The sequence below is a fragment of the Gopherus evgoodei genome, chromosome 3 (genome assembly GCF_007399415.2).
Source record: "Gopherus evgoodei ecotype Sinaloan lineage chromosome 3, rGopEvg1_v1.p, whole genome shotgun sequence".
Classification (NCBI taxonomy): domain Eukaryota; kingdom Metazoa; phylum Chordata; order Testudines; family Testudinidae; genus Gopherus; species Gopherus evgoodei.
Genome location: NC_044324.1, coordinates 64,316,902 through 64,340,958, shown reverse-complemented (window position 1 = coordinate 64,340,958; position 24,057 = coordinate 64,316,902). Strand labels below are relative to the sequence as shown.

The window sequence follows — 24,057 nt, the reverse complement described above, 5'->3', positions numbered from 1 at the left end:
CACAAAGATGGTTACAATATGTGACAAGGACCCAAAATGAGGGACACAAAACATTTATGAATGCAGGAAAATGAAAACCCTGTGCAATTCAGTCCTTTAGTGGAAATAACTCTTTAACTTCAGTTTATGAATGTTTGTTTCTAATGTAAATACATGTCTACAGTTTTTAGCAGTAAAAGTAAGGAAACACCAAACTGGTGTGGAACATAGCTAGCTTTGGGAATAAAATGAGTAACATTCCCCAAAATGAGGGAGTGTTGATAAGTATGTTTTATCTAGTAGTTCTACCTACAGTTACTCAATAGTTCCATTACACTCATCATTTAGACTACTGTACAAGTGACTTTCTCAGTTGCTGCATGGTCCATTGCAATGTGCAGTACTATGGTGACATGCCCCCTCCATTAAAGTTGAAAGATAATAAACGTGTGACCTTCTGCTTTAAAAATCTGTGTCTGTGTTTCATTCTCTTGTGTGTCCTCATCAGTAACAGAGCCTTTCTCCCCATGGCACATCTATTATAGAGCTCTTTGTGGGGAGAAGGGGTGGGCGGGGAAGCAATTCCCATGACATCTTTATGACATACGCTGTTTGACACAATTAGAATTAATTTTATTTGAACTGACAGCCATACCCTGGTACTGAAATCTCAGTACAGGAGCAGCTCTGTAAAAGTTTTAGGGGAAAGCAGGCTATGTGGCTAAACAGAGTGCCACATAGCTAGGGGCACCACAGCCAATAACACTAAGGATTTTTTTAAAATCAACAACATTTTTGAATGTGAAAATGTATCAAGGCCCTAGTGAATGTCCCTTATAAAGTAATATTCGACTGGTTTGCAGTGGAAACCAGTGTGATTTGTGACTGCAGCAGGAACACAGACAGAATATAAAACTGGCTGTGTGACTTTATGTGTAAATATAAGACAAACAACATTTTTTATGGCCTGCATTCTACCCTTGACTCCATAAGGTTTCATGCTGGACGTTATTGTGGGGTGTGCGATTCAATGGGAACCCTGAAGAGAAATTCTAGCTGAGTCAGTGATAATTCCAGTTTCATGGAAGAACTGTGGTGGGGGGTGATCCTAGAGTGGCAATGGCACTACCTTGGAAAAAGTTCTGGATTTGTAGGAGCTGGTGGATTGCAGAGCCAGAGCGACTATCATTTGTGAGCATGTTAGACAGGGGCAAGCAATATGCTCCTCAACTAGATTCTGGCCCTTCCCCCACCCCTAATGTATGGGTTAGCCAAAATCTGGATTTATTTGTTACATTCTATTCTTGTATTTTTTCTATGTGAAGCATGGATAAAATAGCCTGTGTGGAGGGGCTTTGGCACATAAAATATGGGGCTTTCCTCTCTGAAGGACCAAAAGAATGAAGCAGGGTATTTTTATTATTTACAGAATAGTGAGTGATGAGGTCTTAGGATGAGATGATGCATTAATGTGTCCAAACCCTAGAGCTGCCTGTAGTTAATACCACCAGTGACAGTTTGTGATGGGGCTGCATGGCTGTGCATGAGTGAGAGACACATGTACAGCTACTGTGGCTTGTGACTAGTCATGCAGGAAGATTTCAGAGTTCAAAGAGATTATAAAGTACTTTGTAAAGACTAACAAAATATAGTATTTATTTGGCAGTAATGCTTTCTGTCTACAAAATGAAATCCATATGTTTCAGCCAGTGTTAAGTCCCCCATGTAAATAGTACTTTTAAGAACTATTAACTATTACATAACACTAAACTGTTTACAAAGGCAAAACAAGACACAGTTGGCCCGCTCCTTGAGTCTGACCAGGCTCCTGTCAGTGCAGGGGGCAGCAAAGGTGGCCCATGGCTACCTTTTTGGCCCCTCCAATCCTGGGTGCACATTTGGCCCACAAAACCATTTAGGGCATTCTCAGGGCTATTCTAAGTTACAGTCAGCTGCAGCGGCCTCGAAGAGGCCATTTAGGCTTTAGGCATTAACAGAATGCATAAGCATTTTGGCCCATGATCCCACCCTACCTCACCCCTCTGTCTTACACCTAGGACTGTGAGGGAGGTTGGGTGGTCATGGCACCACTATGGGATTTCCCTGTCAAGGGGAATCCTCAGGTGGCCACCTAGGTCAGCTTTCAGAGTGGTGCAAAGCAGAGGTCATGATCTGATCCAGTACCAACAATGAAATCTCAAAGCAGGGAAAGGATCTGGTTCAGCACTTCTACAATACCACAGCCACTGGCACAATATCATTGCTGCTGTTGTTATTATTTATACTGCGGTAATCCCAGAGGTCTCCATTAGGATTGGTGTCACTTGAACAGAGTAATGTACACACATATAGGATGACACATTCCCCTTCCCGATGTTTTATATACAATGCATGTGTATAATATGGTATTTTAAAAAAATCTAGGCAATGCAGCAATTGCAAACAAAACACCATAAAAGATGTAAGTATCATATATACACAATGTGAGTCAATTTAAAAAGCATTCCATGACAACTGATACTTGAGAACACGATGTGCATAGTATTGTCAATAGTTATCTGGTGCTGGGATATGTTCCCTTGAGTGCTATGATGGATGTCTTTGTAGCAGTTGCCATAGAGAATGTTCTCAGAGAGAACTGCACTGAATTCCTGACCTTCAAAATGGAATTGTGTGATTCAGAATTCTCTTCATTGCTGTGATTGTATAATTTATGTTGTGCTGTTTTTATTTAATTTTAGAATTGCTTTTTTTCCCCTTAAATCGTTGATGCATATTTTTCTTCTTTCTTTGAATGTAAGTATCCTCAAGAACATTAACTGATGCGCTTTTAGTGTGTGTGTGTGTGTGTGTGTGTGTGTGTGTGTGTGTGTGTGTGTGTGTGTGTGTTTCCAGAAAAAAAAAAAGTATGTTAAATTTGAGAGGATGAATTCAAACTGGAACAGGTTCAGAGACGGGCTACAAGGATGATCCGAGGAATGGAAAAACTGCCTTATGAAAGGAGACTCAAAGAGCTTGGCTTGTTTAGCCTGGCCAAAAGAAGGCTGCGGGGGGATATGCTTGCTCTATATAAATATATCAGGGGGGGTTAACGTTAGGGAGGGAGAGGAATTATTTACGTTTAGTACTAATGTAGGCACGAGGACGAATGGGTATAAACTGGATATTAGGAAGTTTAGACTTGAAATTAGACGAAGGTTTCTAACCATTAGGGGAGTGAAGTTCTGGAACAGCCTTCCGAGGGAAGTAGTGGGGGCAAAAGACTTTCCTGGCTTTAAGACAAAGCTTGATAAGTATATGGAGGGGATGTTATGATAGGATTGTTAATTTGGGCAATTGATCTTGGATTACCACCAGATAGGTCTGCTCAATGATCTGTGGGGAGATGTTGGATGGCATGGGAACTGAGTTACTGCAGAGAATTCCTTCTTGGGTGCTGGCTGGTGACTCTTGCCCACATGCTCAGGGTTTAGCTGATCGCCATATTTGGGGTCGGGAAGGAATTTTCCTCCATGGCGGATTGGCAGGGGCCCTGGAGGTTTTTCGCCTTCCCCTGCAGCATGGGGCACGGGTCGCTTGCTGGTGGTTTCTCTGCAGCTTGAGGTCTTCAAACCAGTTTTGAAGATTTCAATAACTCAATTCTGGGATAGGGGTTGTTATAAAACTGGATGGGTGGGGTTCTGTGGCCTGCCTTGTGCAGGAGGTCAGACTAGATGATCAGATTGGTCCCTTCTGACCTATGAGTCTATGAGTCTATGAGAGATGGCTTAAAGGTTAAAAAAATTGCAGGAATATTGTAATTATCCCCAAAATAAGTGTTGCACACCTATGAAATTCAGAGTTACTGTTAAACTTCAAAGAAATTCAAACATGCTAATGGAATGCACAATTAATGCACTCAAATAATCTTAACTCCTTTAGTGACACCATGCAACAACAATAAAAGTATGATTTTTTTGTGTTGTGGTTGAAAATTAGATTAAACTGATTGATAAAGAAAGAGGGTTTGTGTCCTTTCATATTTTTTTCCCCCAGTATATCACCACAGGTCAGAACTGATTTGCTGAGTTATCTCAGATATTGCAGTGCCCCATTAAGGGTGATCTGAGCTATTGACCTATGCCTGTCTAGATTCTGTGTAAACGTAAGAGTTAGATACCACAGTCATTAATAACAGCTTAATTATACCCTAATTTCTTCAAATCTAGTTTATACACAAGATTTCAACAAGTGTTAACTATCTGGGAAGTTGAAGGCTATGTCAGTCTGTTATTAAGATCATTTGAGGGAAAACAAGGCCTGAAACTAAATTGTACTTTTAATGGAACCATATTTAAATAAATTTGAACTGACACTAATTAATGGATTCATTTGTAAATTCTGAGAAATTTCATTCTGTATTCAAACAGTAAGTGCTATAATTTTTGGGAGTACACACTGTATTTTTCATACATAAGACAGAAGTAGACTCCTTCCTTTAACTAACAACTCAATTGCATTAACTATGGAGGCCTGACCAACTTGTCCATAATAATACTCTTTTTCATTGCATGGAGCATTCCTAGTGAAACACTAAAAGGTATGGCATCCAATATATACTGTGCTTTAAGATTTTCAAATGTTAAAGATTTTCATAATTCAAATCATTTTGGTTTGGTTCTCTGAACACATAATTTATTGCTTAGAATTTAACATTTTGATAGCCTAAAACTCTGGAATACACAGTATTATATACTGAATGATTCACAAGATGAGATAATAAAGGAACTGCCATATTTTTGTATCAGTAACTGCAGGCCAGATTCTGACTTCTGATCCAAGATATGCTTCAATGCATGACTTGAAAAATCCACTACCATGGTTGCCCATGTAAACACAGACTATGATTTTTCAAGTCACAGTCAATATGTGCATATTACTGGATATTAAAATTTGGTCCTAAATATGTAAGGTTCTATGCAAACAGTGTGAGAGGCTACACTGGAGAAACACATAATAAATTACATCAAATTATTAATAAGCATGAACAAGACAGTTTTTGCAAAAAAGAAAAATCCATAAATCATTAATATTCTGCTGATTATAGACTTTGACTACATGGAATAGTCACTTAGAGCAGCCATACAAATAAATAGGAAGATAAATACCTTCACCAAAATATTTGTGCCTGTAAATCCTTGCATTAACTTAACATTTCCAACAAGAACTACAGATTTTGTATGTCTCAAATTTTGGGTATCCAACTTGAGACACCCAGCGGGCCTGTTTTCAGAATGCGGTTGCTCAGCATCTTTGAAAAGTCAGGCCCTTTAAGGTGTTTCAACTCAAGTGCCCAAAATCACTGACCAGTTTTGAAAATTTAGGTCCCAGAAGCTAGAAGAATCCTAAAGAAAACGAGAGATTGGGCTTTCTCATATAGAGAATTTGTGGAAGGAAGCAGACTTGCTGTGAGAACACCACTTATCAAACAAAAGAGACAAACTTTATCAAATAGACAATCAGCATCTACAACCAGTGGGGAAATTAGTAGATGTATACAATGGAAAAAATACATGCAATTGAAATGGTGGAGAACTTAGAACAGAAGCCATGATGGTTCATTTGTACTATGTGGTGGTTTGATGTTAGAATGTTTTACAAGTAACTTTCACCAACGTAGTTTTAATGAAACTTCCATCATATATTATACAGCACCCATTTAAACCATCATATTAATATTGCCTATATCATGTGGTTTAAACTGAAATTGTTTATGAATTTTATTTTAATAAGCAGGAATAACTTAAACTTAAACTTACTTCAAAGTCAAGGTCTGAATAACGTGATTTTCTTCTCTGTTAAGCATCAGAAAAGGAAAGAAAATAATAGGTGCATTAACCTGGGGTTTATTCATGCAATCATAGTCATTAGTTTAAATAACACTGGTGTTTCCTTTTGAATATTTATATTAAAGATTTCTTAAGAAAGATGTACTTTTTGTTTTAACAATTAAAGATTAAGTTGTAATATGACGAACAGTTTGTTAGAAATGAGATAGTTTTTCCTATAGAATAAGACGAAATTGCATTTCACAGGGAGGTCTGCATGTAATCAGGCTCCTCATTCAATAAGTTGTGTAGCTGGATACCATGATCTTGGCTATATTTATAAGGAGCCTATCACTATTCATAGAGACACCCTAGAACTTGGTTCTTCTCTCTCACCAGATTGATTTCAATATAGTTACTTCAGACTTACACTGGGCTTAGTGACAGAGGAATCAAGCCAATGGCAGCTCTATCTTCCATACAAGCTTCAGCTTGTTTGCAATGATGACTTCATTTGGAGAGAACAACTTCAAATTAGTTTCACATTTATGACAAATATTAGTCCAGGAATCTGAATGTAAAAGTAATGAGTCTTCAATTGTGATGTATTTACTGTTATACAATACAACAAAATGTCATTTTGTATAGTATCTTTTACCTCCCACATTAACCAGGATATTTAAAGACTAATTGGAAAAATTGTGTCTCAGCACCAATAGCAAAACAAAACAAAACACAACCTAGAACAACAGTGGTAAAAAAAATCAGAGAGATTATAATCATTCTAAAATGAGCTAGTACCTCAAAAGATTTATATACCCCAAAACACAAACAGGTCTCTCAAGGACTTGTGGACACTCAGAATATTTAGTATTATGTTTGGCTGTGTGGTCACAAAAGGAAAAAGGCCCATTCGGGAGGTAAACTTTAGAGTAGTTGTCCCTAAAAAAGAATAGTTTTAAGATATAATTCAGTAATAAACCTGATCTGCATGAATGAGCATGCTAAATCAAATATAGTTTAGAGACCTGGTTTGCAAGAAATCATGATTTAGAAAAATGGAGGATTTAAAACCCATTTTGCATTTTGCCTGCAAGTCTGCTCATGGGCTGCAGAGGTACTCTGGCATTACCTATAAGCAGAGATGGGTGATTAGGTTTAAGCACATAACTCTACTGTTCACTTTAAACGTGAGCAAAACACTGAACCATACTTTACTGCAATCTGATTGGATAGATGTCACAGTCGCAATTCTGCCTTTACATCACATCTCCTCAGCACTGTGACTCAGCAGGCTATTTTGTGTACGTATGTCAAACAAAATTCTTCTGGCGTCCAACCAGAATGGAACCAGAATGAGGACATTTATTTTTAACTGTACATTAAAGAATATTAGTTTTGTGCTTTTACTTTATAGTTTTCAGGGCTGCATATGGTGATCAGTCATAGCCTATTCCCCTAAAGTCATCAAAGACATGATCTGCTGTCATAGGTCAGAGCAGCAGTAGTGTTGTGCTTTGAGTTGAAATCCACTGGAGTTCTGCCAATGACATCAATGGGTAGAAGGTCAGGTCCTATCAGCTATCACACTGGTAACACTGAACAATTTTAATGTTATTTTGGAACTGGCAAATATCTTTAAGGGCCTGATCCAATTTACATTGGAGCGATCAGGAGTCTTTACAGAGGGGTTTTCCAGGATCCGTGTTAGCCTCAGCTTTATGTAGTATCTTTTATTAATGATTTGGAAGAATAAGTAACCTTCACATGAAGCAAAATATGTAGATAATATAAATTCAAATATATTTCAAATAGTGAGCATGGAGAAGTAAAAACAAAGTCCTAGAGAGGTGCAAAAATTACAAAATCAGATTCAATCTAAAATATTGAACACGAAGGCATGTAGCTATTCAATGGCAGGAAGTGAGCTGGGAAACAGTAATGAGGAAAAAAGCCCAGGGATGATAGTAAACAATGAGCTGGGTATCAATTTGCAATTCAATATGCCATCAAAAAAAAGGCAAGGCTGCATATACTGCCCCAAGGAGGTGTAAGTCTCTCTCTATGCAACTCTGGTAATATTGCACCTAGACTACTGCATAAAGCTCTGGGCCGGTCAGTAATAGAAAGATGTCAATACATGGTAAACAATTCAGAAAAGGACAACAAAAACCATTCAGAGGCTAGCAAGAGTGATTTAAAAGGAAAGGGCAAAAAACCTTATGTACCTTGGCTGAACAGTGGGTGTGGTGCTGGTAGTGGAGTTGGAATACATAATCACAGTTTAGAAGTATTTGGGTGTAATAATGAAAGAAGTTAGTTGGGGAAGAACGTGTCTAAGAAGTTATAATTCAGGAATAATGGGATGAAATTAAGGCAACTTTAGACTGGTTATCAAGAAAGCATTCCCAGTAGTGAAGTTTATTTAACCAGGGAATGATCTCCTAAAGGAAGCAGTGGAATGCCCATCAGTAGAGTACCTGAACATAAGGTCGGGAAAGGTATTGGAGGAAAATACTGCAGAAAATATTCCTGCATTGAGAGAAGGTGATCTGGTGGGTCTTTTCCATTTCTAATTTCTCTGGCTGTCTGATTTCAGAGATAAAACCCACATCACAGGAAAAAGCCCTTATATTAAAACTAAAGTAAAATTCTGTGGAAAGGAAGTCTGCGGAGGCAATTCATTTTAAATCAGTTGTGTTTTGTACTAATCGTGTACAGCTTCTCTGTATAAAATTCCGGAATAACTTTTAACTCTGTTCACTGGTGGAAAAAAATTGAGAAGTGCTGAAAGATAATTTCCTCACACCAACATGTACTACTCTGCTGGCACCAGGAAGGCGCTGCTCCACTAAATGACTAATATAATCCCTCTTCATCTGTGTAAAAAGATGAATTCCCCGTTTGTTCCTTATTCTAGTTTGCATTATACTGCTACCTGATTAATTACTTAAACTCCTGAAGATATATTAAGCAGTGCAAAGTATAATTGAAACCAGAGATATAATAGTGACGGCTATCTCCATGTTTCCATTAATATAAATCCTTATTATCAGCAGTTGATAATTCACTCTGAGATTAAACGTGACATAAAACATTTTAACCCAAGGGAGGATTTTTCCCCTCTACAAAATTAAAGAAAAATCTCTTTTGGCATTTTGGAGATATAAAAGTGCAGCATGAATAGAAGTTCTGATTTTTTTAAAATGCTCATTCGTGTTCATGTTAGTGAAAAAAACAGCTTAGGTTCAAATACAAGGTTGTACTGCCTATTAGTCTTTAGTGAGTCATAAGGCAGTAATTTTGTGTGAAAAAAAGTGCATAACCACGTAAGTGTGGGAATTTTTGAGTGCTGAATGTCTCCGAGCAATTTTAGCACACAACACACTTGCAACACCCACGAGGCCTCAGTTCACAGCTATTTTGATCTACTGGGCATAAGGCTCCTTTTTATAACAGCTCCTACACACACATTTACTGAATAGTCTATAAACACCTGTTTTGGAGCTGCTATGCTCTTTTGGGTAAGGTATAGGCATTTCTTAATTTAGTAAATGACTGAAAATTTGTATTTTTCTTAAATGTCACATGCAGCTAAAATAGGTACATGTAAAGCACTGTCTCAAATATATGTTATTCTCTAGAGTGTTGACTAGAATTCCAGTTCACTACACCTTCAATTACTCTCATTGCCTGGTTCAACTCCCACCTTTATAAAGGTTACATAAAATGATGTAGTGGCAGTTTTGGAACTGGAGGAACTCAAGATCCATCCAACAAATCAAATAAAGCGGAAGCTATAATAGGCTTAGGCTTTCATTATGTCTGAGAGTCACAGAACTGGCACGCAGCACTGCTTTGGCACATGGTTGAGAGTGGAAGGAGGAAAGAAAGATAAATCTATGTAAGGGTGGTCCTGAAAAACTGATGCAATCTGGGTGCATTTTAAAGCAGAAACTCCCACAATGCTCTTCTCATTCTATTCCCAGTTATTGCTTCAGTTCTCATATCATAGGTCAAAAGGACTTGAGACTACCGTATTGCTCCTAAACTGCCTGATGACTGAGTCTTTGCTTGACAAGAAATGCTGTTTTGGTGGTGTACTTCTTCTCTCTCTTTCTTTCCTCTCTTGTTACCACACATGGTTTTAACCTTGTTCTTTAATTTTGATTTCAATGTTTTGTTTCTGCTCCCTTAATTTTAAGCTTCCCCTGAACTTCCCTTTCCCTTTCTGGTGTCTCTGACTTTGCCTTTCCTCTGTCTTCTCTTCTGCCTTTCCATTTATTATTTTCCCCCTTCTTCGTGTTGTCAGCTCCTTCACTATCTTTTTAGTTCTTTCATATTTTCCTGCCTGTGATGATGCTCTCCTTCTGAGGCCCCACATCAGATCTTTGACTAAGGAGGTCTGTAAGGAGCTACCCTTTGGGATATGTTAATGCCTCTCATTAATGAGTCAGAAGTGATATTTTAGTGGTATAACCAAGTGCCTCCCACTTATGGCAGTGTGCCTGTCTCTACAGAAATCTCAGATTGGAGAATGAGGGACTAGGACCTGAAAAAGGAATACAGGGGAATGAGAGATTGGACCTGAATTCCAGTCATTTATGTGCCAAAGCACCATACTAGGTCCTCTGGTTTAGAGGAGAATATTAAAAAGAGAATACGACAGTTTCTTCCTTGTCTGCCACATTCACTTTTAAATTAGAGTTGCTCCTTTTCTTTGACTGTTTATCCTTTTGTCATCTTCCTGCCTACCAGAGCACAGTCTTTCTTTTTCCTTGTTAATATAATTTCCTGCATTTTTTTACAACTGTTACTCTCCTTTTTCCTTTTTGGTCTTTTTCTTTCTAAATATCCATTTTTCCCCCTTTTCATTTGAAACAAATCAAGTGCAGTGTTTCTTTCCTTCTCTGTATTCCTCTAAAAGAAGCAGCCACTCCTGCTCCACTAAGATGCTCATGCCAGTTCTCCCTGCATTTTTGGGGAGCAGGTGCTCTTCCCCTTCCATAGATCTACTGCTTTCTCTGCATTTAGACTTCCAACCCTCTCCCTCCCCATTGTGTCAAAGTGGATGGGACTGCACTGCCTCACTTCAAAGTAATCTAGTTTTAATGAGCACAGCACTCTGAGTGTGCACTTTCAAAACAAAAACCATTCCAAAAGAGGATATTCAGAGTGCTTTCTTCATTAAAACCAAAACACTCTGAACTGAAGAAGCACATTGAAAGCCACTTTGATGCCAACTTTACAGCCACTTTTCAGCCAACTTCAATCCGTGTATATGAAGAAGGTGCAGGAGATAAGCAAGATGTTAAATTATTCCCTGTAAGAACCACCATGGTGTACTAGTATGCCCGCCTGTGTCTATAGTAACAGCAATACTGTATGGAGTGTACAGAGTGAAACCTCACTAGATTGTACCTTGGTAATCTGCAAAATCATAGATGTATATGTGTGCCTGGGTAATATTTGTACATAAATATATCACCTGCAAAGAATTATCTAACTAGAGAAGCAGATCTTCTTGATAAAATAAAGCATAAGAAAAAATACTAACATACAAAAACTGGAAATAAGTGTGACACACAGAGACAAAAGCTAGGAAATTCTAGCATGCCTGAATATTACAGCTATCTTCTTAAACTGTCATCTCCAGACATCATACAATGCAATGCCCAGGTATGAGAGAGTATACTAATGACCTTACATCTCAGCCTTAACTTTGAACTGGTAAGGATTTTATGATACAGGTCTCATAACCTTAGTATCACATAAAAGCAGTTTTTGAAGTGAATTGTTCTAATGGATAAAGCAGATGCCCATTGATGTAACTGTGGAACATTTTTGAGATTTGTAAATATAGGAAAATCAGGAATTTTGCAGACTTTGTAAGAGCGTTTCCATAAAACCCCCCTCAATTTTCCAAGTGTGATGAATATTTTATGTGAGGACACCTATACATGTATGATGTAAGAGACTTGGTCAATGAAGTATGAGATTCTGATTTTTCAGAAATAAAATGGAAATGAGGTTCAGGTGACTTGTTTTTTTGTTTTGTTTTGTGAGAGCACTTAGAGCTAAAGGCCTAAATTTTCTGAAATGTCCCCTACTTCTGCAGGTTTGGTTTTATGCCCACAATAAACTGAGAGAACAAATAATAGCAACTAGGTATACAAACTAGCTGTTTTGGGACACAATGTTCAGCTGGAACCAATTACACCTATAATTCTTGATGAGTGTATCAGCAGGTGAAAAACTGCACCCACAAAATCAGAAGTTGGTTTGAGTCCCTCTGAAAATGGGGCCTATGATATCTAATATTATTCCTGTAGCATGGTAAATAATTTGCGACTTATACCATTTCCCTAACTGCTTTATAAACATTCTTCCCGTTATTATGTGCTCAATAAATATTGATCTTAAATTTTAAAATTTTAGAATTAACATGTCAGAAATTGCCCAGGTGCATTTCATTTACATGTTAAATGTTGACTGTTATAGAATGACATGGTAAAAACACATTTGCAGAGTGATTACAGAGCAACTATCATGATGCCGAGGATTAAAGTATGGAAGTGTGCAGAGGAACACAACTCCCTGTCCTACACTGAATGTAAAAAGAGCTCCTCCTTCTCTTTCTGACTTAAGGCATCCCCCTCCTCTCTTGCTATTGATAAGGGAACATGATGTGGGAGCCGTAGGAGGATCCTGATGCCTGGCAGAGAAGCTTCTGGGGCTTCCAGATTTTCCTATGGATGGAGAAGAGAAGCAACAGGTCCTGATGGGGGAAGAAGAGCTTCTCCGTTAGGTATCGTCTATTTGCACTCTTTGTCTAAGAGAAAGGAAAGAAAGATTTCCTCTCTCCCCTCTGAAGGGAAAGATGCATCAATAATACCTGATACAAAGTTTTGCATTGAATCTATCTTTTGAAATGTCTTAAAGTTTTCTAAAATGGTGGCAGTGGCACTGGATATTTCAAAAATTTTTGAGGAATGATCTCCGCCCAATCTCTGCTTTAATTTGGGCTTACACGAGTAAAGATTCAACAGCTTTGCCAAGTCTTAGCAATGGCATTTGTAGGAATCTGCCTCTACTACTGTTCCGTACATGTTACACAGACACACACATGCACATTTTTTTCCAGTTGGCTAGGGACCTGCTAGGAGCCATGAACTCCTTTCACATATAGAACTTTGAACTGCAAATGCAGCTACAAAGTTGCAAAAATGTATCAGAATGATCCTGTGTGGTTTCCTTAGTAAGAGAGAGTACATATATTATAATGACTCTAATCATCACTCTTGATTTCAGTGTAGTTACATAAGCATAAAACTGGAGTAACAGAGTGGTAAATCAGTGTCAGTAACACATCTTACAAGTGAAGTGAAAAACTTTTATAAATGAAATAGACCTTTTGGATTCTAAAGATGTAAGCCAACATTCTCACGGACTTCAAGGCATATTTTCAAATGTGGCGCCAGGAACTGGGCCCACCAAACCTGGAATTGTACATGCATATCGGGTAACTTCATGTCTACCTAACTAATGTATGCATGCAACTGGATGTGTGCGCAAAATGCAATTTTAAGAAGTCCATTTGAAAATGTGTCCCAAGATTATCTATACATTTACATGTTAATGCAACTTACAAAAAATAGCCAATACTTGGCTTACTTGCCGAGCCCAAAATTCATCTTCTTTCTTTTTAATTTATTTAATTAATCTGTGTTTCTCATGCAAGAGTTGTAGATATTATGAACACAATGTAACGAGAGAAATATTTTGCTTTCAAAGTTCTTTATGAGAGAAACAAAATTCTGATCTCCAGCCCAAATTCTCTAGTCAACACACTCATAAAAACTACTGACCTCGCTGATATTGGTTTTGCATAAATAAAGACTTTTTAAGAACTGAAGTATTTGATCCTTAGGTGTTAAAGAAACAAGCAAATGGTTTTCATATGCAATTTTCTATAATGTTTAAATCCTACAGACAGATTCCAATAATGATTTCCAGAACAATTTAATAGCCAAAATTACAGCTGAGCAAAGTGTGCAGGAAATGTACCTGCACCTGCTGCACAATGCAAATTCTACACATGTTGGCACAAACAGGCACCTGTATATGCAAATTAGGTCACTTCATGGAATGCTACTTAAGAGAGTTACTCTGATTTACACTAGGGTAGAATCAAGCCCATTGTCCATCAATAACTGCTGGTAAAGAATTATGAACATTTAATGAGGTAAATAAATATTGAATAATGTACATTCTTTGAGGATGCAAGTAAATTCAGTGATTAAAATGTTATCCTGTAGGAATGGGTTTTTCTTTTTCACTGGAACTCAGGGTTATTTAATAGAATTCATTGTGCAGGTCAGGACATTTGTGGCAAGGCAAGAGGAATTTTGAAGCTCCAAGATTGTATCATTCCATCCTGAAGGTGCTAAAACTTTACTTTGATTTTTATTCTAATTCTAAACATTGTCAGTATTGTTTTATAGCAATACAATAAGCAAAGCATGATTCCAAACAGTAATTTAATCTTAATTAAGACATTAGCTGTACCCTCAAACATAAAGACTGGTTGTAGTCAAGGAGCCATGACTTATTATGTTGCCATATAATTAGAACAACAGAACATGTAATTTCCTTATGCATCACTGACCTCTAAAGAACTCATTGATATTGTGGATCCAGTTTCGCTTCTTGCTAATCCTGCATTGTCATCCAACTCGGAGGCTATGAAGTTCTTCACTGCTGTGCGGGGCTCAAAAGGCAAATTCTGCATATGTTCCTGGGTGGGAAGATGCTGATCTAAATTGATATTGAATTGGTCCATTACAGAGGGATTCATGTTGAATTCCGGATTAACTTTATAGTGCAACAGCCTTTCATGAGGCAAGGTATCCATGCCTATATTCAATTTGCTCTCATCTTTCAATGATTGCTGGGTGTTTACTGAACCTCTGGGCATGACAATATAGTCACTTTCCATCATCCGTTCTTGAGGATTGACTATGTCCATATCTGCACCTCTCAAGTTATCATCAGTGCATAAATACACAGTCCGTCGCAACTCACTGTTGTCTTTTTTCAAACACTGATTGGCCAGCTCACTCATGCTCATAGGCATGTGGAGGCCTGCGGGCTGCTGAATGATGACTTTGGAAATGATGCTTCCAGGCAATGTTGAATAGCTCATACCTTCAGGGTTTGCTCCTTTCTCTTCTTCATCATCATTTAGTGAAATCCTAGAAAGTGTTCCTGTTATTGTAGCTGCTCTGCATGGTCCAATATCCTTATGTAGAACTGTGAATTACAGAACAGGATTCTCATAACAAGGAATTACCTTTGCTGGTGCTTATTTTACATTGTCATATTTTTATTTACCTATGTTCCTTTCACCAGTGTATTGCCTTATATTTTTTTCTATCCATTTAATAACTTTGCTTTATTTCATAAACATTAGTTTGAATGGGCTTTTATTTAATCAGTTTATTTTAAATCAACAGTATATAGCTGACCTGGATCTCTCCCTAAGCCCTAGATCATTTATATAAATTAAAAACAGCCCTATATTTCTATATTCTGTGATAGACCTTAGATAACCTACAGCCTAAGCAGAAGCTTGCCATGTGGAACTTGATTAAGGGCTTCCAAAAAAACCCAATACACTATGACATCTGCACAGCCCTTATCAACTCTGTGTAACCTCTTGGAAAACATCAGACAGATTGTGTGGCTAGATCTTTTCATCAGTCCATCCTAATGATCTCCTTAACTGTGTACATGTCTTTCTCTGACTTTACTCCTAAATGTTCTTTTCTGCTGAATTTTGTAACTCTCCTGTATTAAATTCATCTCTGAATACATGCAGCATATGGTCAAACTAGGCAAAGAAGCTTATTTATATGAAATAAACATGCTTTGGTACACTTGAAAAATCTATAGATATATATAAACATGGCTAATAAAAAAGTCATTCACCACTTTTAGTGACGGTCTCTCCAGTCAAAGAAGAAAAAGAAAGCTTTGTTTCAGGACTTGAAGGAAAATGAGTGGCAAAATAAGAAAGATAAATTTAAAATATCCTACTGCCACGAATCTTTGACTCTAGCACAAGTATAGCATTTCCCCCCATTTAAAGTAATGGATTTAAACACGATAGTGCTAGGATGTGCAGCAAAATTAAGATTTTGTGAGTTAGACAATAAGAGGTACAGAAATACCCATAAATGCATTTACTCTCTTTCCTGTGTCCTGAAGTTCATGGTGGCTCTAATATAACAGTGTATATCAGTACACTGATATACAATAGTAATCAGCTCACCAACACAGCCCCTCATGTTAAATCATACATGATTGTCTATAATATTTCATGAATTATTTGCCCTAAAGCAAGGAAATGTAAGTGAGAAATTGGGGCATTTCAACTACCCAATCGCATTACTTAGCAAAAATGAAGAAAAAAAAAAGGAAAAAACCTCATTTTAGGAAATGCAAGTGGTTATTAGATTGTTTCTAACCACACATGTCATGCCAGCTCACCCAGTCACCTTTTACTCAATCTTTCATTATAGGAAATTGAATTTAAATCACTTAAATTTACATGGTGAAGTCCACTCATGTCTGCATTAAAAGTATCTTTTTTTAAGTGTGTCCTTGACATGACTTTATGTACTCCAAAGCTGATAAAGTATGCAGCTCACGGATTAAGTCTGAACTTATCCTTCCATTAGGAAGGTAGGAGGAATGTATTTGTTTTTAAATTCCATTGCTTTACTTCTTTCAAAACACACCAGCAGTAATGAGCATTAGTTAATAAGGAAGAACTATTACTCTATTGTGACAAAATGCGTGGAGGGACTCTAAAGCTTAAATTCCCAATGGGTTATAAAGACCCTTCATTTTTCATCGTATTTTATTTAAACTACGTTGGCTGAGTAAATCGCTGAAGACAAGTATTTTTAAGTAGCAGAAGCAGACAGAAATGGAGCCAATTAAAGTACAGAGTACTGAAATAGAATAAAAATGTGTACCTATAATGTGAAATTAAAATATATTTTTATTTTTTTGTTGCTGCACTGCTTAAACTACAGTAAACTTTAGTTAGTTAGATCCAGAGAAAAGTCAGGCCCTTTAGATTACATACTGATTGTTTTTGCTATTATATATTATATGAATATTTTCAAATGTGCTATATCTAACAAAAATGAGGTTTGCTAGCTGTATGGCTATTTCATATTTGCATGTTTACTGGGGTGAAGAAAATTCTTGTATGCATGAAGTTGATTTTATCACCAAATCCATTTGTTTGCTAAGCTATAAAAATTCCTGTGGGACACTTATCAACTACCTGAATCCTGTTAAAAGACTCTTACGCAATTTGCTTTGATGATGAACTACATTTATCCATATAGCAGCATGTATTTTGACAATGAAAACAATTAGAAAAGATATTTTTCTGTAACCAGGTAAAACCTCATAGTTTTTTCTGTTTCTTCCTTTTATTTCACAGTGACACTAGTACACATCTTCTTTGTTTTGTTTTGGTTGACTACATATTGTTTCGGTATCCTTACCTGACCGACAAGCAATGTCCACATCTTTTTCAAAATCTGTCTGTAACAAGAAACAATGAAACAAGACAGCCATTATTAAATTAAAACCAAACCACAACACCTTTTGCCAACCAGTGCTTCCAAAATGTCCTATTTACAGAATCACAGTCTCTTAAAAGCGGTTTCTTGTTGCTGGGAAGGTGGCGTTTATTGTTTTACAACAGCAGAGTAATACAATTTTTCCTAAAGTATAAGTGGGTTGTTTTCAAAGTATGCTACCTGATCACAATAAAATAAAATAAAATAGATGGAAATATAGTATGGAATTTTAATAAGATGATACAGTATGTAATTTTATATTTACATGGAAGAATAACGTCTACATATCATAATAGGGTTATTGTCGAAAAAGCTTTTCACAGTGATTGTATAAACAGGAATACAGAAAATAGCCTGCAACACACATTACCATTAATAACCTTTATCAAATTAGTTCACTTTATCTGAAACATTCTTATTAAATTTGGTATTTGTTATATAGCACTCTGTATATCTCTGCTTCTAATGCAACCAAAGTAAGTTCTGCAGCTCCCTCCACCCACAACCACGAAGGGAGCTTTTATTCATTTCAAAGTGGGGTAAAGATGCTGCCAGGTTTAAGAATGATGCTTTAACATATAAGAATCTATAGTCACTCTGTCACAGTGAAAGAAATACTATTTAAGTTGATATAGAGCTTAAATGCATTTCAATTTTGCTTTCATCGTTTCCTCACAGTTTATTTACATGTATCTAATACAAGCAGCAAATTTTCTCTTTTTTCAGAAAGGGTCATTTTATCCTTTTTTCCTGACATCTCAACATTGATTTTCCTCTGCTCAAACAGCTCTTTCAAGGGCATTTGCTAAGAGAGCCTTGCATCATCTAGGGCCTGATCCTGTTCTGACTGAAATCAATGGGATAAGTATTTGGCTACTAAACTGCACCTAAGGATATTAGCAAATCCTAATACTTTAGGGTTGCCAACCCTCCAGGTTTGTCCCGGAGTCTCCAGGAATTAAAGATTAATCTTTAATGATTATGTCATGTGATGAAACCTCCAGGAATATGTCCAGCCAAAACTGGCAACCCTAACTTTCACTGACTTCTTAACTCTAGCCAGTTCTTTTCCCTGTAGAATGCCCACTACTGTCTCCTCAGTAGAAAAAAATAGATGTATTTGCTTTGAAGCTGGGGACTTGGGAAGCCTCTTAAGTACCCCCAGACTCCGACACTGCTCTGCAAGCAGACACTAGTGGGTACAGAAATTCAGTATATAGTATGTTTCACACTTCACCACTCATCCTTGAGATTGAAAACATCATCTATACAACACTGTAGTCCCAGCTGCCCACAAAGGCAGAGTCTCAGCTGCTCTTGAACCTTGGTATTCAGAGATTCAGCACATAATAGTGCCACTGAACCAACAAGCTGAACTTTTCTAAGAAATTTCAGGAGCTGAAGTCAGACTTGTACTCAAGAACTGTATTAATATTTCATGCACATGCACTTGACATGTACAGCAATGTATGGTCATCTTTTTATTTTGGCTAGGGCCACTGAATTAGATGTCCAGGATAAAATAAAATCTCACCATGATTTGAGCATGTCCATTAGGAAAAGAGCTAGAAGAATCTGCATTGATTGGATCTTGGCAGTTTCTTAATCGACATCTAAATGCATCTTGAACCTGTGAAAACAATATCATGCACTGAGTCTTCTGACATTTTTAATACAGCTATAGACAAAACTAAACTGTAAAGTTAGTTTTACTTTAGGATACTAGATATATCGCAGCTAGTAAATGCACATTTTTTAATCTCTGTCATTTCATACTATTGCTACACCCTAGTGCTGGTACAAAAGTCTGCCAATCTGCCAGACCCCGTTCACAGAATTAAATTTGTCAAGGAACATAATTACTTAGCAGTCAGTGATGAGAGGTTACTTGGCCCCAAACTGTCTTTAGTGGCAGTGTTTGGCTCTGCTCTCTCACTCAGTTTAACTGCAGCAGCAGGTCAGAAGGTAGGTTTATAAAAAGTACTTTATTCCCATAGCAAAATAAAATATATTGTATGCCTGAAAAATGTAAGGGCTTTGAAAGGTGACCCTTAGCAGCTATTTGCATTAAAAGTGAAGTAGTTTCCTATTTAGAGTGGTTGGTTGCACTTTAAAAAAAAAATCCATTTTGCAGGGTGTTACTGGCTCACATTGTAGTCTCTAGTTTTAAGTATAGGGAATATTTTTTAAACCTCTTGCACCAGTAAAACCTTTCAGAATGGATAAAACTTGTTAAGTGTGAGCACAACCAGTAGGACAGCAGCCTGCGTTATACTGGACAAAAGTGTAAGATTTTATTATTTATCTCTTCTATAGAACTTAATATAAATTGTCACCACTCATTAATGAGTATTATTCTGTCCAAAAATGACTATATTTCATGAGTTACTACTTCAGAAGGTTTGATGTAGAAAATTTATAAGAAATTTGACCAAGATCATACGTTTAAGTATATATATTAGCAGAGAACAATTTCTAAAGAAAGTGATGCATAAATAGAAAGTAGAGTCCAAAGGGGTAAAGCAGTTCCTGCTCATTGGCAGTCTAGTGTGAGTACATCTGGCTGCACATATCAGAGATTAAAAATGGAGGAAGCAAGAAAATTCTTGCAATGGGAAAAGATATTTATAAGTGTGGCCTTGGAAACAAACAAGAATATTTCTTTGGAGTAAGAACCAAATTTGCTTCAGTTTTGCTTATGTGTCTTTTGTATTCACTTGCTATGGACATTCTAGAAAACCAGTTTATTGGGAGGAATGTTTGTATTCATAAAAAGAGAATTTAGATTTAATAAATGTTCCAACCTGGATACAGAAATTTGGTAATGTCACCTATGTCCCATCTAAACTAACCAATACCATTTCTATGTTGAATATCAAACACTCTCAATGAACTTTTTGTGAGCAGTCTACAGACCATTATCTGTAGAAATTGGTTGATTTAGAATAATCAAATCAGAGAAAATCATAAGCTACTCATGGACATTTTGTAAACAGTAAATAAGGCTAAATTAATCAACTGAAGCTGAGCCTAAGGCCTTGCTTTCTGAATGCCATTATTTTATGCTACAAATTCTTTGAGAGCTTGGACAGGCTTTCCCAGCAGGGAAAAGAAAAGCAGATTGAAAACTTTGCCTTATCTTTATAATTAGAAAGCATTATCTTAAAGTGCTCAACCCTTAAATGAGTTAAAGTGCCTTGCAATATTTAAGTCTAAATGAAAACTGCAGATAGAGGAAGACTAATGTAGGGCAGAGAGAAAAGATGTAGCGAGTGTGAAAGGTTTGGTGTGATTTTAAGGCACTGAAAATCCCCAAGTGTGAGAGTAATTAAAAGTGTGATTGACCTGGATTATGAATCAGACTTTGAGTTCAAGCATTATGTTTGTTGTGGTTTTGCATGCATCTGACACTAATCTGATATAGCATCTCCCAGTTGTTACAAAAGTTAATTCAAATCTTTTTCCTCTTTATCAGTGCTGAAGTTCTATATCAGACTTTAGAGTTCTATATTGTAGGGAAATCATTGGTGAACTAAGTTGACAAAATGAGGACCACCGTGAATTTCAGTCAAATCTCAAGGTAACTGAACCCAAATCTATTATTCCTTCAAAACACATTAAGTGACAACTTCCCCTACCCAAAACTCTCTCTTATATGTCCATGGAGGCTCCCCATACCTCATACTCCTATAAATGTCATTAATCTCTCTGAAGTACTCCATTAGCAATAAACTGGAGAGTCTTTGGTGATAGACGCATTCTAAAATGTGTCTTAAATGGAAGCAACATTCTATTAGGATGTTACAGCTGAATGTCTGAGATAACTGTGCCCATCAAAATGATGTAAATTGCAACTTGTAAGCTTGCACCATGAAAATACTATTTTTTTTGTCCTCACCAACCCATCCATCTTCTGTTTAATCATTCAGAGACATATTGGAGACAAAAGTAGCTGAGATGAAGAATTATTGTTGCTAACTAAGAATGCTATAGAGTTTCTGGTTTGGAGAAAGAATTTAGAACCAAATCCGCAAAGATTTAGGCACCTAAATTTCAGGTTTAGGCATCACTGTGATCCACAAAATTCCTGCTTAGCTGCTAAGTCTGAAGGTGCCTAAACTCACTCAGCGCCTGCATTTACAGTGTAAAAGTTCCCTAGATGCCTATGTTTCTGCCTCTGGGCATGTGCACTGCTGCCTCAGGCAGGACCCTGCATGGCTGTCATGCCATAGCCCCAGCACAAGCCTCAAACCAGTAGAAAATAGGTGTCCCTTCACCTATCTTGCCTGTGGGTCCTGATCCAGTGGGTGTGCTCAGAGGATGCCTGTCTCCATATAAAATATCCAAGGGGGAGAGGCAGCCCCCCCCATAACCTTTAGCCCATTGGTTAAGGGACTCAGATGGGATGTGGGAAATCCCAGTTCAATTCCCCACTCTCCCCGAGAAGGAATTTGAACAGGGGCTTCCCACCACTTCCTAACCACTGGACTACACAGACAGTTTCACTGTTTCTGTGGCCCAATTATTTATAACAAAGTGAAACAGCTTCAAAAATGGAGAGAGAGAGGCCCTCCTATGAATATCCCATAGCTCAGTGGTTAAAGCATTCACCTGAGAGGTGGGGAATCCCTATTAAAATCCATTCCTCTCCTCAGGCAAATAGGAACACTGAACCAGAGTCTCCCACATTCCTCTGGGTGATCACTTGAACTACTACCTAAAGATCTGAAGGAAGCCACTGCCTCCCCTTGCTATTTCTTGTGGAGTTAGGTATCTATTTAAGGCATTCTCACAAGAAATGGCTATAGTACCTGACTCCAAGAGAGAAGGGGTTCCCAAATGTGGATGCAAGAGAGAGATAGCCTCCCCCCCCCCTCACCTGAACGTAGATCCCTAATTCCTTGAGATGGGCAGGGGCTGAGGGAACTCCTCTGTCATTGGCATCTCCTACTGTGTAGCAGTGGTGGCTCTCTGCCTAGCATGCTAGCTTTTGTGGATCTCATTCTCAGGCATATATCTCTCCCTGTGTGTTGTATGGAGACCCTTGGTGCCTAATGCAGCCTTTGTGGAAAGCTAGGCATTGCAATGCTGAGTGTAGCCTAATTCCCTCTGTGGATCCAGCCCTTACAGACTTTAAGGGATTTTATCAAAAGTTTCCAACTCCACGGTAATAGTACAGGCAGAATCCTCAGACAATGTCACAAACAAAAGGTGGGCCTTTGAAATGCTCATTTGTTTTTCTCCAGCATTTGTTTGGAATTGTTTTGTAGTTTATTTTTTTCTTTCTAACATCAAGCAGTAAGATTGTTTTAGAGCTAGGCAGACTAAGAGAGACAGATGTGATGAATGTGCACGAACCAAGGAAGTGGTTTCCCTAGCAACAGTAACCAATTCAAGACTCTCATAACTTATCCTCTCTCCCCCTAATCATGCACCTTTTTTCTCTTGCAATATAGAAATGTGGGTTGAGATTTACACACCAAACATATATTTAGTCTGAATGCATTTCAATCAGTAGGAGCAGGGAAAAAGCAGAAAATACACATGGGTTCCTCCCATCACCACCAGCCTTTGGAGTTATTCAGCATGACTCATATTATCTTCAGAAGAGGCTGTGTTCAAGCATGTCAGGCATACTGTTCTGGTATTCTGGTAAGGAAGACTATTAGCACCAGGCTTTTCTATCATTCTCTGTTTTATGACAGAAGCATGCGCACCACACTCCCTCTATGTCTCATTAGGTACTTTAGCAGCAAGAAGACAAGAATGAATAGTGATACGATAGGGTGGGAATATCCCCATTAGTCTTCAAGTTAAAAATACTAATACTTAGCTTTTTTATAGCATTTTTCATCCATAGGCCTCAGAGCATGAAGGAGGGGAAAATATCATTATCCTAACTTTACAGGATTGGGAACTGAGGCAGAGGAATGTGAAGTGACACTCCTAAAGTCACACAGCAGATTGGGAGCAGAAGCCAGGTCTCTAGAGTCCCACTCTAGTGCCCTATCGAACAGCCACGCAGCCTTTTAAACAGCTCACTTTCAGACAAATATACTGAAGTGTCAGACTAGTGGGTTTTGGAAGAAAAGAGAGGATAGATATACACACACATTCTTACATTTCCAATGTTTATGTCCAAACCAATACATCAAGTATAATGAGAAAAAGATTTTATATAATTTACATGAACAAGAATGCATCATTTTTGGAATATAACAATAGTAAGGGCATAATAAAGCAGATCTGACCTTTTCTTTGCTTGAATTTTCTATGATATTTTATTAGTGGTATGTTATTTGACAGTCTGAATTAATATTTTGCTTACACTGGCATATTATAAACATTAGATGAATCTTATGGAAGATATAATGAGATGGCTTCATTATTTGTATGGCATTAATCATCAAATACGTTGGTAAGATTTCAATGTCATGTATGTAATGGCTACCCCTCTGATAAATGTCATGTATGGATAGAGAGAAATGTCTTCTTTGGACTATGTAAAGTAATGGACTACAATTTCAGGTAAAATGTATTCTAAACAATTTTACAACTAAATTGCTCCTTGAAAATGTGCACATGTGATAGCTGCTATTTTAGCTTAC

General features: G+C 37.5%; 1 protein-coding gene across 5 annotated transcripts in view; it reads right to left on the bottom strand.

Moving 5' to 3' along the window:
- Positions 1-24,057, bottom strand: part of ADGRB3 (adhesion G protein-coupled receptor B3) — a 641,000-nt gene that overhangs the window by 13,937 nt on the left and 603,006 nt on the right. For all 5 annotated transcript variants that reach the window (XM_030555674.1, XM_030555672.1, XM_030555671.1 and 2 more), the window contains 4 exons: positions 18,984-19,079; positions 17,372-17,411; positions 14,455-15,098; positions 5,778-5,813 (listed from right to left, as the gene is read on the bottom strand). In XM_030555674.1, the coding sequence (XP_030411534.1) occupies positions 5,778-5,813; positions 14,455-15,098; positions 17,372-17,411; positions 18,984-19,079 (816 nt within the window). The remainder of the gene's footprint in view (positions 1-5,777; positions 5,814-14,454; positions 15,099-17,371; positions 17,412-18,983; positions 19,080-24,057) is intronic.